General features: G+C 34.8%; 1 protein-coding gene across 1 annotated transcript in view; it reads right to left on the bottom strand.

Annotated features, from left to right (window-relative positions):
• Window positions 1–18,957, bottom strand: part of LOC125226116 (zinc finger protein 177-like) — a 77,883-nt gene that overhangs the window by 10,035 nt on the left and 48,891 nt on the right. Inside the window, exons 2-5 of the mRNA XM_048129985.1 lie at window positions 15,577–15,687; window positions 14,643–14,814; window positions 10,252–10,518; window positions 9,999–10,168 (exon numbers count right to left, since the gene is read on the bottom strand). Coding sequence (XP_047985942.1) covers window positions 9,999–10,168; window positions 10,252–10,518; window positions 14,643–14,814; window positions 15,577–15,687 — 720 coding nt within the window. The remainder of the gene's footprint in view (window positions 1–9,998; window positions 10,169–10,251; window positions 10,519–14,642; window positions 14,815–15,576; window positions 15,688–18,957) is intronic.

The raw sequence follows: 18,957 nt of genomic DNA on the forward strand, positions 1-18,957 counted from the left end.
TCAGTACGGTCAGCAAAACAACGATAACGCATGATTGATAGTGCTGCCGACGGTACAGATGCAATCGGCCGGGCTGCATATGCACGTAATTTTTGTTCTTTATTATATTTACGCATACAGATGGGACAAAAAATATTGAGATATTTATAACTTCTCATTTCATGGGATATTTTTTGCTACTCGTTTTCAATTTGCACTAAAACAAAAATGTTTCCAAATTGGTCTCGTAATGTACAGCCTATAATTTTCTCTGCTTTGCCCAAAGGTTGACTGGTAGAGAATGCCTCATGGCATCAAGTTCGCCTTTTGTACATTAAATTGTTCTTATGTGCAATAAAGTTTAAATAAATAAAACAGACATACTTAACATTGATTTTTAGAAGAACTCATATGGAATCATTACGGCATAATAGGTTATTTAATGCATTTTTATTTTTTAATTGGGCTCCAAACATTTAAATTGTCATTTTAATTCTCGTGTAAATCGAAACTTTTCAATAAAAAACATAAAAGTAAAAAAAACAACATTTTATACTGCTTGCGTTTTTAAGGTATTCATAAAATAATGTTCAATTTAATGTAGCTAGTTCGTTGAGCGCTGTATCAATTTATCGTGTTATTATTGAGTGACATAGGTATCTGAAAGGCCGGTACTTAGCAGCTGAGTAATATATTTTAATATTCGTTTGATGGAGTCGTGAGTGCGAGATAACGTCGAGGCGGTATCGTCTATTTGTTTCATAGTGTGTTATTATATTCATAATCGTTTGTTTTTTTAGTATTCGGTGTGCGTTGAAAGTTTCACTTTCTTTCTTTGGAATCGTTTTTTTTTACAGTTTAGATAAAATAACATAGGTACATATATTATTTTGTAGAACGTAAATAGTTATTGATTAACAAATGTTGTTTGGGCTTGCTTTGGCCGAGCGTTTAAATGTCGCGAGATCTGTGTTCATGAGGGCTGGGACTCATTTCTCAAAACTGAAAGTTACATGTGGAAGTCAATGTCTAATATGACAAGTTGGAAAGAGACTTTTGCTTGTGACTTGTAACTTTCAGTTTTGAGAAATAGGCCCCAGATGTGTATGTTTTTCAGTAACGTCTGAAAGTCCAGTAACACCTCCCTATCCTCACGTTGGGGTAGCTCTTGAACCATATTAGATATTGTTTATTACCTAGGATAGTTTAGATCAATGATTAGATTGAATGATTGGTTAGATTTCCAAGTTTATTTCTTTAATATTACCGCCATCCATATTCACAGTAGATTTTCACTCCAGTTGCCAAATATTACAAAATATAAAGTGGTTCTAGTTCTACAGTAGGTATAATCTAAATATACGTTGTAAGTTTAATCTGTCTGTTCTTCAACTGTGTTAATTTCATGATTAATAAGAGCAAATTTTATAATGGAATATGTAATTCATAATCATTTTACTACATGATATTAGTCAATGATAGGTAAAACGTAAAGCGGTGCTGACACGTCCCTTAAGTACAAGTATTGCTACGTGTGAAGACCCGAGCACAATACAATGGGCTCATGCCATGTCATTAAGAAGTTTCATAAAATCACTGGCACAATAATTATTGACACATCTGTTTTTTGTCGTCACCATCGTCATTATGCTATACTTACTGAGGCGGAAAATAGCATTAACTGCACGCATTTCTTTGTACAGTAAAAAACCTTTGTTAAAATGGCTTCTCGCACGCGCTGCTTGATTAAATTATGATTGTGAGTACGCCATTGGTCATTATTTGTAAATCAAGTGTATTGTTTTTTTTTTAACAGCATCCGGATCAGTTGCAGATGTCGAAGGCACGCGATCTTTATTAGGTACACGCTGTCATATGTTGTCTATGATTAAGTAACTGATTACTTATGAATGGATTTTGTTTTAGAATGTTCTTAATTTCGCAGTTCTCGACAAAATAAAATTAGTGAGATGACTTTTCACTTAATGTCTTTTAAAATATTGACTTGCTTACAATAACGAAAAAAAGTCTCAGACATTTTGTCTTTTGAGTAGTCTTAGGCTAGTGTAGGAAATGATTATGATTGTATATCTACTATGTATGATCTATCTATGTATCATGTACCTTAATTTAAAACACGTTCTATAATATTACTTTCCAAATATAATGAATCTGGCTATTAAAGCTCTTTAAGCAGTCCATCACATATCCGAGCACAATCCACATGCTTTCATAACCGTGCTTATTTTATTTCATACAAAACTTATGAGGCGATCGTGAAAGCAGTCTTTAATCATATCAAACAATACGCGATACATATATCTTTAGTGTGGACCAAATGAAAGGCCCACAAAGCTATAGTGAATTGTTTATGGTCCGAGATTCGATGGAAAATGTATGAGAAAGCATATGAATTTATGGTACTAAATATACCGGGCTAGTTTCGCATGATTTGTTATTTAAGTTACTTACGTTTTATTGAAATTCAAAGCTGTAATATAATTACAATATCTATATTTTAAAATGACAGTGTATGTTCCTTGGAATTATTGTATTTCAGGTGGCTTAAATAAAGCAGTTTAATAATGTGATTTCCGGTAAAAATACATTGTAGAAAGGCTTATTACGTTTTCCGTGTTAAGCATAAGAGCCGGTTGCATCAAGCCGTCTGTCACCGTTAAAGCATTCGCTAAATTTTATTACATATATGGCAAGTTCCATAGACGTCTGCTGCGTGACGATGATGTGTGTGACAAATTTTGTTGATGTGACTGGCCCTAACTCGAGTATCGTGTCCTATCAAAACTATTGACACTTATTTATGGATTTTCTGTTCTTCGTAACGAACTCGTATGTAAAACAACATTTCAAAGCAGCAAATAACCAATAAACCCCAAAATAAACTAATTAAGCATAGACAAATGTCGATTTCATTTCCTGATCACGCCAATTAGTCGATGGAAATGGCCAAAAATATTGCTTTATCTGTAAAGACAGTAAATGTCAGGCAATCAGTAAACTAGTTGCACTGTACAGGTTACTTTGATCTACATAGAATGGAAAGTGGGCAATAAAATACATTAATGGAGTCTACTTCCTGCTGATCGAAATTGCCAGACGCTTACAAGCTGACTGATTAAAATTGGTCGAAACGATAGTTCTATCACCTCAGGAAATTACTCGTTTGGAACATGATACTTACTCGTATACGAGTGGAATGCAATTAGTTTTAAATCATCTGAAACAATTTAGTCGCAAAACATTTCTGACGTTGTAACTAAATAGGTAGAAATACCCTATGCGTACTCTCGCATAAATCAACTCTTTGTTTCCGTTAATAATATTATCGGATGTAAACGCATCCTTAGATCTTACCAATCAGACAATGTTAGCTAAAGTGATGCCACAACATTAGAAATTATAATGCAGTCCCTGTAATCTCAAAACTTTGTCACCTGTCACAAAGTGATACGTTTAATTCACAAAAAAAAAACTCCATTGAGCAGCGACTAGCAATCTAAAAAGCCGTTGCGGCGATTCCATTTTTTAACCCCCATACAAGGCAGGTGCATGGGAACATGCCCACTTGCTCAGGCGCCGCTACACCGGTCCCATATACCGCCACCCCAGTCCTAAAACGGCTCAAGTATACCTACATATTGCCTTATAACACAACCTTTCCCTTCACGGCAATACACTTTTAATGAGATTATGGAGGCAATATGGCTATAAACCTGGGACTTTTATATTGTACAAAAAATAATCCTTTGAATATGACGTACGTCGTAAAGGGTCATTTTGAAACGGACGGGTGGAGACTCGTAAGTATATGTTTATGCTTACGAAAATTCTATTTTAATGGGTTAACGTCAAACATGATTGGAGATAATTTACTTTTTTTTAATTTTGACGCATTGAAATTTAAGAATTTCAGAAAAATAACAGCTAAAATATGCGTATAGCTTTTTGTTGCCTCCTTGTAAGTTAAGCAACTGAAGGCGGAAGCATATATTTTCCATAAGAACAAATCTCGTGCAATTTATCCAATGAAAAGTGCCAACCACCAAACACGTTGACAAACGCAAATCGGATTCTGATTTGAAACAACTACCAATCTTCGTGCCTCCTCGTTACTTTACTGGGCGGTCTAAGAATAGTACGAGTAGCGGTTTAGAAATTACTGTTTTTACAGACAAATCATCAAAGACTATACTGACAAACTTGGTTTACTACACGAACTAATCACCTACTTAATAAAAATAATACTGGCTGGCTATTTGTTTTATTGTTTTCATCTCCTTCGTCAAATCATATGACTTTAAAATTAAAACATAAGTCTCATAGGTATTAGGTACTTCATATTTCTTACTAGTTTATACTGATTGCTAATTTTATTTACAATAAAATTAATAATACGATAATGCGTCTCTAAAAAACTAAACTTACCTAACTAAAAGGTGTAGGTACCATTTCATTTTCTTATACTTCTGTTTGTAGTCAAAAGGTACTGTGAAAATGTGATATGCCGATGCCTAGCCAAAACTAGTTTTAACTGAGGATATGGGTAGCATATAAGTCATAAAACTATTTTAAATTAATCAGTACATTGTTTACCACGATAAATTATGCATTGTGTTTCCGCTACTCGCTTAAAATTTAAATCCTTCCCGTAACGCTTTGTGTGATCAGCAATTGTGGCTACCAAGTGCCGGGACAGATAGACAGACGGACAGTGACAACAAACAAACTAACGAGTAGAAAAGTGTCAAGTGAGTGAGGGAAGATAGGCCGAGTTCTCGGACATCTGCAACTGACCCTAGAAATACAGGATTCTGACCCAAAAATTAATGAACAGTTAGATAATAGTTCAACCGAATAAGCATACTATGTATCAGAAAGAAGGCAACTGTTAAATTAAACCTGATTATACGTATGTAGGTTCAGAACAAGCTATGCTTACGTAATAAATAATAATTATAATAAAACTGCCCATATTAAATTCATCTTTTTTAGAAAGTTCCAAAGACAAAGCTTGATAGAGAAACAATGCTCATTCGCGTCAAGAAGTAGGGAGCCTTAACGAGCTATCACTATGTGAGTAGGGTTACCGTCAGCAAAAGGAGCCCACGTTTAATTTAGGGGGTTTCATTCAAGCACTTTTCTTTAATTTCTGCTAACATGTTGATTTAATTAATAAAACATTTCATTTATTTTTAATGACACAAAATGGCTGGTTACGTTTTTAATGTTTGTTAAAATAATAGTTATTTGTTATACAAGGGAGAAAAGTTGTATTTTAACCGAGTGTGGAATTGCAATACGAACTAGCGAATGGATTCTAGGGTTGAACTACGAGCGAGCGAATGGATTCTATGGTTGAACCACGAGTGAAGCGAGTGGTTCGAAAATAGAATCATAAGCGAAGCGAGTAGTTCAAAAATAGAATCCTGAGCGTAGAGAGTGTTGCAATACACACGAGTTAAAATAACTTTACATCCCGTGTGTACTTTTCACCTCACTAAAGCGAGGAAACACGCAATAAAAACAACTGGAACATAATTGCACAGAAATATGTCAATTTGCGTTTATTATAATTTCCACGAAGCATCGACCGACACCACAAAAGTTTCAAATTAAGAATCAAGAAGAAAAATCTATTTGGGTGCGTTCCGTTTCACGCGTTTTGAGATTGCAATGTTACTTAAGGTGCGTTCTGAATAAGTACAATGGAAGAGTCAAAAATACAATTTCTTGTACGATTTCAAGTGTCTTATCTTATGGTAAAATTATGTCATAAAATTGTTTGAATTTTATGTTTTTAGTCGGATACAATTCGATATGAAATTATTTTTACGTTCGCATCATATGATTTGTTAAGACAATTTAAGCACAGGGACAAAATTGTCCTGTCTGGGAGATGCCTTTACAAGAAATTATATTTAAAAAAGTAACTAATGACACGTTCGGATTTCAAATATTCTTTGCACTCTTGTGGATAAAATGGGATTTTGCTATCTGATTATAAAGAATAAAAAAGTCCTTTCTGAGCTTGTGAGGTGAAAATATATTAATATACTAGCTGTTCTCGGTTTGCCGTTCGTTTCTCCTGATACAGGTAAAATTATACTTGTATGTAAGTATAGAGGGCAAACATTCAGTTGTTTTCTTATTGGATAACCTAATAATTGAAACCTTTTTCATTTTTTTAAAGTGTTATGCAGATCCTACACAAGCTCGACCAGTAATGTCTATTGTGAGCCGTGCACACATATCAGGCTATCGCACAATGATAGTGCCGCAGCGGGCAACGTAATTCGCGGACAGCTCAAAAGATCCTTAAGCGCGGAGGCCTATCAATCAGCTGGCCTATTGTATGCGCCCTTTTATTGTAATGCTGAGTAAGGACAGAATGGGACGATAATATTACAATGACAAGACGAGCTCCGTGAGGAATATATTTTGGCATTTAATCGAATGCACACACCACAAAGAGGTTAAAAATTAAGCCAAAAATTTGAATTGACCTGTAGGCCAAAAACACACATTAGGGCATACATTAAACGTTATAAACTCACATCTATATACCCAAAAAGAGTAGGCGGCTAAAATGGTATTGCTCAAGTTTCAGTGCAATCATGAATACGGGGCTTTAGGGGTCGAAATTGTGAATTTGGAAGAGACAGTTTGCCAGACCACCCCACACCGTATTTTACGAATTTAAAAACAGATTATACGGTGTTTATTCAGTCCTCCTAAATAGGGCTCGGGAGCAATTGTTTTATATTGAATTTAGAACCCTTAGCACCACTTATGCCACTTGCACCAACAAAAATATATGGAGGGTTAACCCGAGGTTAACCAACTATTTTATATAGAATTTGACAGTTGACAGCCTAGCCTTGAGTTAAGCGAATAGTGCCATAAAGTAACACAAAAGTTCAAAATAGATTTTTGAGTAAGTATATACAAAAAATTGTACACGAGGACTGGAGAGGATATAAATAAAAATAAATAAACAAAAAAAATACTCATGTCAAAATAATTTTGTCCAAATGAATCTCCAAACGTTTGCCAACACAACGGCCAAATTCACGTTCCCACGACTGGCCAAGGAACCGTATCGGCCAAGACGATACCGAAGACGGGGCCAGCAGACCGTGGCTTCACACGACCGTGTGTGAACTGCTATATGAGATGCTACCGTTTTTTAATGCTGTATGGAATTATTACTCTAAATACAATGGGAGTGATATGGAAACGACTCTGATTTGGAACAGAATAAGAATAAGAATAAGAAAACATTTATTGACACACAAATAAAAACTGAACATTTACACAAAAATATTAAAAAATAAAATAGACAATTAGCATGCACGTCAAAAGGAACGGGCTCAGCATGTTATGCTGCGCAGCCATTTTGTTACAAATTGACGGCGCAACGTTGATTTTCAGTCCGTCCCCTTTTCTGAACCTCATTAACAACTATGCGGTGTTGGTATGTATTTAACATGAACAGTATTGATGCTGACAGCCCATATTTTTCAAAAATAAAATTTGAGAAATTTACTAAAGGATACGAGTGAGTTGTAAATACAGCTGCAGTATTACAATATGTATATAAAAATGTTTGTACCTAGTCCTAGAATCATTTTTTGACAGGAAAGATTTCACCCTAGAAAGATAAGCACCATAACTTGTGGTGCCGCAACCACAGCATTCACATGTGGATAACCCTTTATTTTACATTCGCTACATAGGGAATATTCCAGGAAACGCCGAAATTACTACGTCAACAACAGCTAGCACCTATACTTTCAGAACTCTAGAATAAAAAATAATTAAATTATTTGAAACGATCTTTATCCAAATCTTAAAAAAAAAAAACAAAACAAACAACTTATACCTCAAAACCAAACGCGTAACACGCTTGAACAACCTGATCCATGATAAGTATAGCATACAAAATCAAATGAACCTATTACGAACAATCTCGCCACGGTCTCCTGCGCAGGGGTGTTCCCACGATGACCTGACCCGGTAATTTATTGGCCCTTGAACGCCTTAACTATAACTGCCTGTGACCACAGGTGCGTCTTGAGGGTTGGCGAGCTAGGGTTTTCAAGATGGTAGGATTAAAAAAAAAAACATCTTGAGAACTAGGAGGAGCTAGATTTTGACTTATATATTTTTTTTTTCCTTTTAATCCCTTATTGGCCAAGAGTGGCACTGAAACTTGAGTAGTTTCATGTGGTATGCCTACCTCTTTATCAGACACGGGCGTGATTGTATGTTATGTTATGTATGTTTTAGTGTATTGACTATTTGCTCGGCATAAACCTAGTAAATATTAATGACAGTCGAAATTTTTTTACTATACTAGTGTAAGCGATTACGCAACTGTGTAAAAATATGGACATAGAGGTATAAGTCGAGGAAATACACTACGTACGCGTAGGTACTGGCAATCGTTTTGAATTTCCTATTTAACGCATAACTATATAAAAAAAATCATTTTATCTATTATGTGCCATTTAAATAACAAAATTTAATGCTGGATTTCTTCATACTTAACTTCTATCTTCCCTATATCAAAAAAAGTCGTAAATATTGTAAGATATTAAACCAAAGAAAAGCGTTGTGCCACCCCTGTGCTCACTGACCGTGTGCACTTGTGTGATTTTCTTAAGTCGCCTCAACATGAGGTCATAGTTAAAGTAAAAACTCAGGTGGGGCGTTATGGGAAGCGAGCACGGTAACATCACCGTATAATGCATCTTTGCCGACCAGTAATATAGCACTTTACGATAAATCATCGTCACTAATTTTATACTAATCATAAAGGATTTTATAAAAAGATTAATGTTTTTTAATTTAATTATGTATCCTCCACTTACAGTACAATAATAAAACTATATCACGTGAAAAATACACTTCCCTGTAAATATATTAATCATTTCATCATCGATAGACCCTCAGCTATAATATTCAACAAACAATGGTGCAAGTGGTTAGTAACTACAGGTTGGCACATAAAAAAACCAATTGCAGTACCTTACAGTGACATGAAAAAGGATACGCTTAGTATGTGAATTATCAGAAGAAAAAACTTTAATGGTAGTCTATTGTCTTTGTATCAAGGATAACCCGTTTTTTATATCGTTCTGTAAAGTGTGGATAATTTCCGCGATGAAGCAAGACGGTAGCTACTAGGATGTTATTGAAAAGGACATAATATCGGTAGGTACGCAGTAATTACACGATGATGTACGTTCTATAGGTACTTTAATTACTCCTTTTATCGCGAATACTTTTAACTACTTATCAAGTCCTTACGTAGGTTTGTATACATATAAGAGGTAACGAAATCAACACGACCAGGAATGGAACTTTTTAACTTTGCACATATAGGACTTGAAATAATAAAACAAGTAATTATAGCAAATTGACCATTAAAACATTGCTGTAGTATTCATCAATTAATAAATCAATAAGACTTATAGCGTGAAAACTCTTATAATTGTTTTGAAAACGTATCCCTCCTGCAGGTCGCTCCCACGCTGGTCTAAGACACATGACTTTTCCGCCTCGCCGCGCTCGGCCACGCAAGTCTTGTGGTCTCTTTGATATGATATTTAAGTGAAAAATATAATGGGTGACCAAATTATGTATCAAAAACTGATAACACTACAAACTCAATACATTACCAGTCTTTAACAAGGACGAACAAACTAAACTTAGTTCGCGCGATGATCTAAAATGAGGAGAAAAACAAGAGCACGCCATTGTAGCTGATTTTGAGCAGATTCACGCAAGCTTTCGCTAGCGTTTACTTCATGCAGGACGGCGTCCAGTCAGTCAACCTATATTTACTCTCATTGAATTGGTCTGCTCCCATAATCTCAAAATGGCTATTGTCCTCAGGCCAGTTGTGACGAAAAAGATTTGGCAAATTTATTATATTTCTACACTAGGTAATTAAGTAACTATTATATATCATAACAAAGTATTATCAATCTTACCTTTATGTGTGTCATTCGATGATAATACAAGTTTGAACTAGCTGTGAATCTCTTTCCACAATGCTGGCACTGATGCGGCTTCTCTCCTGAATGTATTCTTCTATGAGTGTTAAGACTGCTTGAAGTGCTGAACCCTTTATTGCATACCATACATACATGTGGCTTTTCACCTGAAAAGTAACAAACAATGTATACTAATCCATTGTTTAGAGATAAGAAAATGTTATGATCAAAAGAAAAATACAATTCATACCTGTATGTGTTCTCATATGTCTTTTTAATAATGAAGGTCTATCAAATGCTTTCCCGCACACTTCACAAGGCAGTAGTGCTCTTTCAGACTTTGCAGGTTTTCTTTGGACTTTCGGTGTCATGTCTAGTAGTTCACTGGATGAGCCGGCGGATGACGATGTTAGGGAATCACCAGAAACTGACTTATGCTCATCATCAGGACCCGAGGGTGGTGAGATTGGTAATAGTACTCTCGATAGAAGCGACGTTGAGAGGTCTAATGGCGAATCTGAAAGAAAACATTAACGTTTCAAGCCGTACTAAGAAAGTACAATAAAAAAGGAAAACTTGAAGGAATGCCAGAGAATTATAAGGGTACTTTAATGGGAATATAATTATAAACAAGATTTTTTTACAGATTAGTTAGCCTTCTAGAATTTCGTCGTACCGTTCCTAATGAAAATATGGTTACAAGGAGACTGTATAAAATGAGTACGGTATTGACTTTAAATCAATCTGCAGATAGTAAGCAAAATGCATTGACGGCTAACTAGAGATGCTATCAATGCCATCTGTCTGTTAGCCGCTGCAAGTGCTATCCGAGATCTTAAAATACATATAGAAAACCGAGTACATGTAGCGCAAATGTTAAAGATATAAATGTAGATTTCAAGTAGAACGCGGCAACTAATTAATCCACAGCATCTGCGACACTGTATTAAAGCTATGGAGATTTATAGGCAATCTCACCAGATAACTTTGTACCAAGGCCGCGGATTATAAATGCAGACTTTAGGAACAAAAGTTCAGAACGAATAATTTTTCACATCAGAATCAAAACTGATGGTTTGATTTTAAGGCGGGCAATAAACATAAATTGTCTAGACTTCCTTAACTACGTTACGGTTGTTCGTGAAATTGGTTAATTAAAATTTCACTTGATTGGATCAATATTCTAATGAAGGTTTTTAAACAATTATAACTAATGTCCAACAATCAATTTGATGCTGTACACGTGAGGATCATTATTTAGATCAGCCGCTTATCGATTTTTGACGGTTGTGACGGTATTGAGTAAATTCTGTGCTATAGTTCCGTATGCTAGGGACAGTGTCTTAGAAAATGGTTCAATGAATAACCTAACCATAAAATAAAAATTTTGAAAAAATTCCCGACCGCGACATAGTGGACCGATTTTTATGAAACATGGCTAAGAACACTCCCGACTAACTGAGCTTTCAAACAAAAAAACTAAATCGAAATCGGTTCATCCGTTAGGGAGCTACGATGCCACAGACACACACACACACACACAGACACACAGACAGACAGACAAACAGACAAACAGACAGACAGACGGGTTAAAAAATAGACTATAAGTAAATGTGTTTTGTACTTCTTAAATTGATTATGAAAATCCTGTCCTACTCAGATAGTACGTAGTAGTCCCCAAACGGATACACAGTGCAGGTTTACTGAGGATCTAGCCAGGATCGTATACCATTAACAGATATATGTATAAAGCAGCGTCTGTTTACGAGCGTAAGAATAAGCGGAGCGAATGTATTAATAAAAAAAAATTAAGATTCCTTGGAACACCATCTGAAGTATCTGAACTATTTACTTTTTCAACCTTTGTTGCACAAAATAAAACTTTACAAGTACAAAAAGCGGATTGAGTCCCTAAGGCATTGTCTACTAGCCAATTTCTGGCACGGCAGAGAACTATGAGAAAAAACTCTTGTGCCACATAACATTGTAGAAATAATAAATTGTAATTGAAAAAAGAAAATTAAGTATACCAAATAGTTATCATATTTAAGAATTCTTTGTCAAAAATATAACAGCTACTTACTTAGAAAGTGGAGCCCACCTTTATTTCATCAAAATTTTATATCGCAGTGACTTAGGGAATTACATAATTATGCCAAAATATTGTAGTAAATAATTTTATAACTCCCATCATTTATATTGTTTAAAGAGGTTATGATTATTACATAATCGAGCATTCAGCTAATAACTTTTTCAAGTCGTTGTTCTGATCTCCGCTCCGCTTCTGTTGGAGCCCGCCCTAACAACGGCACATCAAAGGACATTCCGCAGCGCCCGCGCCGGTTCGGTAGTCGACGGTCGTGATTGCTTTTTTATCGCACTTAAGCAGCCAGTGAAATGGCGATATCTGTGTGTCAACGTGATTTATGTGTTTTTACTTAATTTAGTAGACAGCGGTTTCTTCTTGATTAGATTCATGCCTTCTTTTTCAGTAGGGATTTTGAGATAGATACGTCAAATATTAAATCTAGATACGATATTGATGATGATGGATTTTGCTAGTGTCAAAAGTGCCCTTTTTTGTTTGACTAAACGTCAGTTTTGTCACTGAGAGCCGATTCCAAGTAGAGATTTAAATATTAATATGGATATGACTGTCATAATTTATTATTTTTTCTACACACAAAAAAAATGTATCGGAACATAAAAGAAAAACGCTTTTTGAATGCTTTTGTGAATATTGGGCATACATTATGATGGTTTTAAATTGAAAAAAAAAAAAAAAAATTAAATATTTTAGTTATTAAATATTTAAAAAAACATCCAAAAAGGCTTTTTCTTTTATGTAAATCGCTACCGGGAATCCGCTATCTACTGATATATCCGAATACATACGATTATTGTCTCTCCATGTTTGACGTAAGTACCTACATACCTAGTTTTCTAGAAGTTCGAATCGTGCACATACATTTTCACGTATCGTATACCAAATAGCAAAGCCAGTAAAATAGCAATCTTTTCATGATAAAGTTGCATCATAATCGGCGTAAAATAATAATGATATCAGAGATGCGCGCTATTTCTGGTATTAAAAAGTAAAAGGCATTTCAAAGTGTACCGAACAATTCCAAAACTAGGTATCTCACGAAATAAAAACAGAATCTTTATACTCTTTAAGACCAGTTTAGTTACATATGAATCGATAACGCATTGCGGCTTCGTTTGCCGATCGGATCGCGACCATATTGATAACTCTGCAGCTGTCGGCATGAACGGATGTAGATATAAAAAACCGGCCAAGAGCGTGTCGGGCCACGCTCAGTGTAGGGTTCCGTAGTTTTCCGTATTTTTCTCAAAAACTACTGAACCTATCAAGTTCAAAACAATTTTCCTAGAAAGTATTCATAAAGTTCTACTTTTGTGTTTTTTTTCATATTTTTTAAACATATGGTTCAAAAGTTAGAGGGGGGGGGACGCACTTTTTTTTCCTTTAGGAGCGATTATTTCCGAAACTATAAATATTATCAAAAAACGATATTAGTAAACCCTTATTCATTTTTTAATACCTATCCAACGATATATCACACGTTGGGGTTGGAATGAAAAAAAATATCAGCCCCCACTTTACATGTAGGGGGGGTGCCCTAACGAAACATTTTTTTCCACTTTTTATTTTTGCACTTTGTTGGCGTGATTGATATACATATTGGTACCAAATTTCAGCTTTCTAGTGCTAACGGTTACTGAGATTATCCGCGGACGGACGGACGGACGGACGGACAGACAGACATGGCGAAACTATAAGGGTTCCTAGTTGACTACGGAACCCTAAAAAGTATTCAATGAGTATATCGATGGCAATTAAAGGAAAGTCGTGCGTTCAAATATTCGAGGAACGTAAGTCATTATTTAGCGTAAAGTTTCTTTCTGTACGTTCCATTCCAACAGGGTGTGTTTTACATATTAATTCTTAAAGTGCTGATAAACAGATATTAAAATTTGGACATACGTGTTTTTGCATTTTGACTCTCCTGCATAGAAATTTTGCAAACTTAACTGCGGCTTTATTTTATTTTCTACAATAAACACCCTGTTTTTATCAGGTTCCGTTAACTTTAAGGGAAGATTCATTACATCAAATACAATTATTTTTTCTAAGAAAATTTTCTTAACTCTTGCGGTTATCGAGTGATTAAAAAAATAAAGATGATTGTTGAACACGTGTGTGTCACAGCCTTTACCAATTCCTGATGTTATTTGTTTTGAAATGTACCGTCAATCACTTGACACTAACTTGAATGTTATTCTTAAGGGTCTCTCACAGTAATAAATGCATTTATTATGTACCTATGAAAATGATGAATTTTTTTTTGCAAATTTAACTGAAATTTATATACAGGCTGATGGTTCCTGATATTGAACCTAACAACGTGTCGAATTTAACGGAAAACAAAAAAAACACGGTGTATGTACAAGTCTACACCCATGGAGGATTTTAGTTTCTTAATAGCTACCAAGTTCATACCAAAAACATATTTATTATTTTTGCAACTAATAAAATAACACCTTGTATGTTCAGTCTGGTTATAACGTTTATATTTTCAGATACGAGTAAGTTGATGGTTTGTAAATTACTCTTACCTTCTAGAATGGAATCCATTGTTTGTCTGTAAAGGTTATTCCTCATCCTCACAAAGAACAGCTCCTCAGGTCTTTCAGGTAGATAATAGACCACCAGCTCTGTGTGGGGTGATATTGGCTTCACTGCTTCGTACACAGGTTCGCCTTTGACTTTTGTGCAGACTAGGTTTACCTGAGTGACAAACATTATTTAAAGATATTTTTCTACTCCCGAACTGTTATTCGTCATTTACAGGGTCGTGCATAGATCTTAAAAACCCTACATAAAAGTCTATTCCCCAAAGCCAGCGTCCGCCGGCTTTCCGCGCATGCGCGCAGTATCGAAAAAACTGAAAACCCATTGTTTGGCTCCGTAACCATGGCAACGAATTGTTATAACGATATTGAGCGCGTGCGCGGGAAGGCTTTGGGCAGCTGAGCTGACAGTGCAAACCTTTAGCAAACGTCAAAATACAGGAAACAGAGTGAATTTCACGGAAGTTGTTCAAGAAAACTATTAAAAACTAAGTGCATGGTCGTAGAAAAACTATTGTATGCAACGGTGTTTAACTGACTCAAAAAATACTCGTTTCGGCTTCGCCTCAAATTGTTACCCACGCCACTCGTCTTTTTTGACCTCCTTTAAACGCCTGTTGCATAAAATACTATTATCGTAACTATCAACATAAACAAACAACAGGACATAACAATATTTTAAATTGAAGAACATTACACACGTAAGTGCATTTAATGGTATTTTGAACAACTATACACTTTTACAGTACCGCGAACCGGGTTGAATAGGGACAGTCTAAATTGTAACAAACAAAATCTACTCTAAATACGTACATGTTGAAGATATTATTTATGTGGGTACGTTATATTCTGAGAAATTGTCTGGTAACATGTAGGTAATATTAGCAACCAAATATATGATACTAATGTTTAAACTTACTTGTGGTCCATAATTCTCGGAGACTCGCAGAAATCGAACCCAATTGCAATGCCGGACCTGTACGCCTCCCGAAGTACACACTTCGTCAAATAGTCCAAATCGATGGCGGACCTGGGAACAATTAATACAGTTTTAAGAAGAACTTGGGTTTGCTACCTATGCTTCTGATGACCAGGTTTCGCAACTTGCAAGTTGGAATTGGATACTATTGACAAAAAGTTAATTTGAGCATTAACTATGTATAGGACGCTGGGCGTACGGAGGCTATAAGACGTAAAAAAAACTTGGGGGCATCATTATGATCACTACTATAAAGTACCGTTCGTTATTTTGCTATAAGAGTTTATGATAATTTGGGTAAAATTACCTAAATATTAGTTAACATAAATGCAAAAAAAACCCTGCTTCGGTGGTGTAAAATACATATGGCCACCGGTTGCGTATACGGATTTCCATGTTAACGTAGGTACAACTTTTTGCAGTACATAATTACTCTTTAAATTTTCGAAGTAGTTACGTCTAATTTGCTTATCACAACACCTGACCCTACCAAGAATACACTAGGTAGTGAACGCAACAACAACAACACAGCGCTAATACGGAAGAGCGATTGATAGAAATAACTAAGATACCCATATATGTATATATGTACCTATTATAAAAATAATATTGAGCTTGTTGGTTTTTTTTTACAGCCAGTCATATTATTATTTTTAACATGACAGTCGTATTTTTTACTTTTTTTACTAAGTGCAAAGATACCTTATTGTACCGGTTAGGTACTTACACAAAATAATCGAGTAGTTCTTGTGCTACATTTCCCCACACTTGAATACTTACATATACAGCTAATGATATAAACATGAGAGCTAATTTTTCGCTCATATCTCTGGCAATTCAGAGGCTTTATCAGTCTAACTTCCATGAAATATACATCCTTTTTGAACTTAAGCGCTATCTACTAGATCTTAAGCGATAATAATTCGCGTTTCTATTAAGCGTAATGGTTTTCGTATCACAGTGCATTAATGGTGAAATTGCCTTAGTGCAATATGCATAACTACATTATCATAACACGATGTAAATTGCATTAATTTGCTTAATAGGTTAAGAGTACATTTTTAAGCACAGAAGCGGTAAAAAGTATATATATTTCTTGAGATTCTTTGTTTGAAACTAGGCATATTCTTATTCATTTAAATTTTATTTAAGATGTTTTTTTTAGACCAAACGTACAATCTGAGATATACGGAAATAATTATCTAGTTCTCTGGTACAGAAAGTCAGTTGTTGACATGGTTTCAAAGTGATATGATAATTTGTCCAATTCAAGCTACAAACTTAACAATATAGATTATTCAGGAGACGTGAGCAGAATCAAACTAGTGCTTTCATAAAATTATTTATTTATATAATTAAGTATTCTGTTTCGTACCTGTAATTTTGATATTAACGTAAATTTAATTTGTTTGCTGTTCAATATCGTATCTGTAGAGTTATGAATAACAATAATGTTAATACATAAGTTAAACAAAGTAAAAAAACAGTTTATTGTAAATTTATTTGGCACGTCTATGCCGTTTCGAATATTATTCTATGCCGTCAGCTACCTTTCAAGTAACCGCCGCGCTGGGGTTATACGTAATGACGTGAAAATTACGACAAATATGAGCAAGTTCGTATGATTCAGTGCCTTATCTTAGACCATGTTACAGTTAATAATCTCGACAAATTAAAAGCTCAATTATAACCAGTATTGGTCCCTAAATTATATCCTGTAATAACGCTTATAAATATATTTTTTTTATTAATTGTTACCTATTTACATTTTGCTCCAACATTGATATGCAAATACCCCGTTCATAATTGTTTTAATTTTTTTTACAGATATAGGTACGTTTCGTAATGTTTTTTAATTTTGTAATTTGAAATTCTTATTAAGTTCAGTTCATTCAAATCAGAGTATATATTCAATACGTCCCTGAAACTCCATAATTAAATATTTATTGAATTAACTTTGATATTATTCATTTAAACTTATTCTGTAAAATATTTGTGAATTTTAGACCATTCATTATTATTGTTTACTAATATGCCAGCGTTAAATGTCTATATTAATCTTTTAATCACATATTTATTATAAATTATTCATATTGATACAAAATGGTGAATCAAAACAGAATCAATTATTGCTACCATATAGTTAAATATGTTAAAAAGTTATAAAAATGTAAATCTACACTAATACTTAACACGCCAGTAGATTTGTAATATATGAGATGGCTGTTTGCATCACATTAGAATAAAGAATTCACATAGTTAATAAAAGTCAGGTCACGATTATGTGTATATCACACGATTAAAATTATGATTTAATTATAGATGATTCTTTACTTTTATTATTTGGTGCCCTCGCCTAATAACGAGAACAATTAGTTGTATGAGTACCTATAGGTTCCTGGCCATTAGGTACAAAAAATTGATATTTATTTATTCAGTAAAAACCAAGGCATTGTGAAACTAAAAAAATAATTCAAAATCATATAAACAATGGTGACGAAAAATTTATCATACCATATATTATGACAGCATGATAGCTCTCATGTGATAGTTAGGCCATTCCCTCTAGTCTTACCGCGTAGTTTTACCAGTTAAACCACTGGGAATTTTCTTCCCAATAGACTTACTGATAGTAAGGGCTAGGCAATAGGTAGGTTAAGTTTGTTAGGTACCTATTATATAGATGCCCGAAGGGCAAACAATCTAGAAATAGGAGCCCCGTCGCAGCGGGGCTCCGTCAAAATAGTAGTCGCGTCTATTGGCAAGAAAATTCCCAATGGTTCAACTGGTAAAACTACGCGGTAAGACTACAGGGTGGCTAGCCGAATGGCACAATCGCTCACGAAACGCTCACGAAACGAAGCGCTAGTAGATATCTATCTCTATCGCGCTTGCGTATTGGCGCGACAGAGCCAGCGGCGTATCGCTTTCGTTTGGCGTCGGAGAAATGCCATTCGGCTACGGGGCCAGGGAATAGGTCTGATAGTTGTACTTCTATCTATTGACAACAAATTTGGGGGGTTTCCCGCAGGCGAATGAATTGGGGGAAGTTGTTGATATATAGTTTTTTTATTAATGTTTGTTTGTGTTAGCTGATATTTAGTTGTAAGATTTACTAGGTTAATTGTAAGAAATGATTTGTGTTTAGAATAAGTTTTATTATTAAGTATTGCAATGTAAATGTAGATTATTGACAAAATTGACATGTATTGATACAAAATAGTGTGTACGTGTTTATTAAAAAATAATTGATGAGTGAAAAATATTTGAGACTTGCATTGCTGTAAATAACCTTGAAAGTGAAATGGAAATTTATTCACA

The sequence above is a fragment of the Leguminivora glycinivorella genome, chromosome 1 (assembly GCF_023078275.1).
Source record: "Leguminivora glycinivorella isolate SPB_JAAS2020 chromosome 1, LegGlyc_1.1, whole genome shotgun sequence".
Taxonomy (NCBI): domain Eukaryota; kingdom Metazoa; phylum Arthropoda; class Insecta; order Lepidoptera; family Tortricidae; genus Leguminivora; species Leguminivora glycinivorella.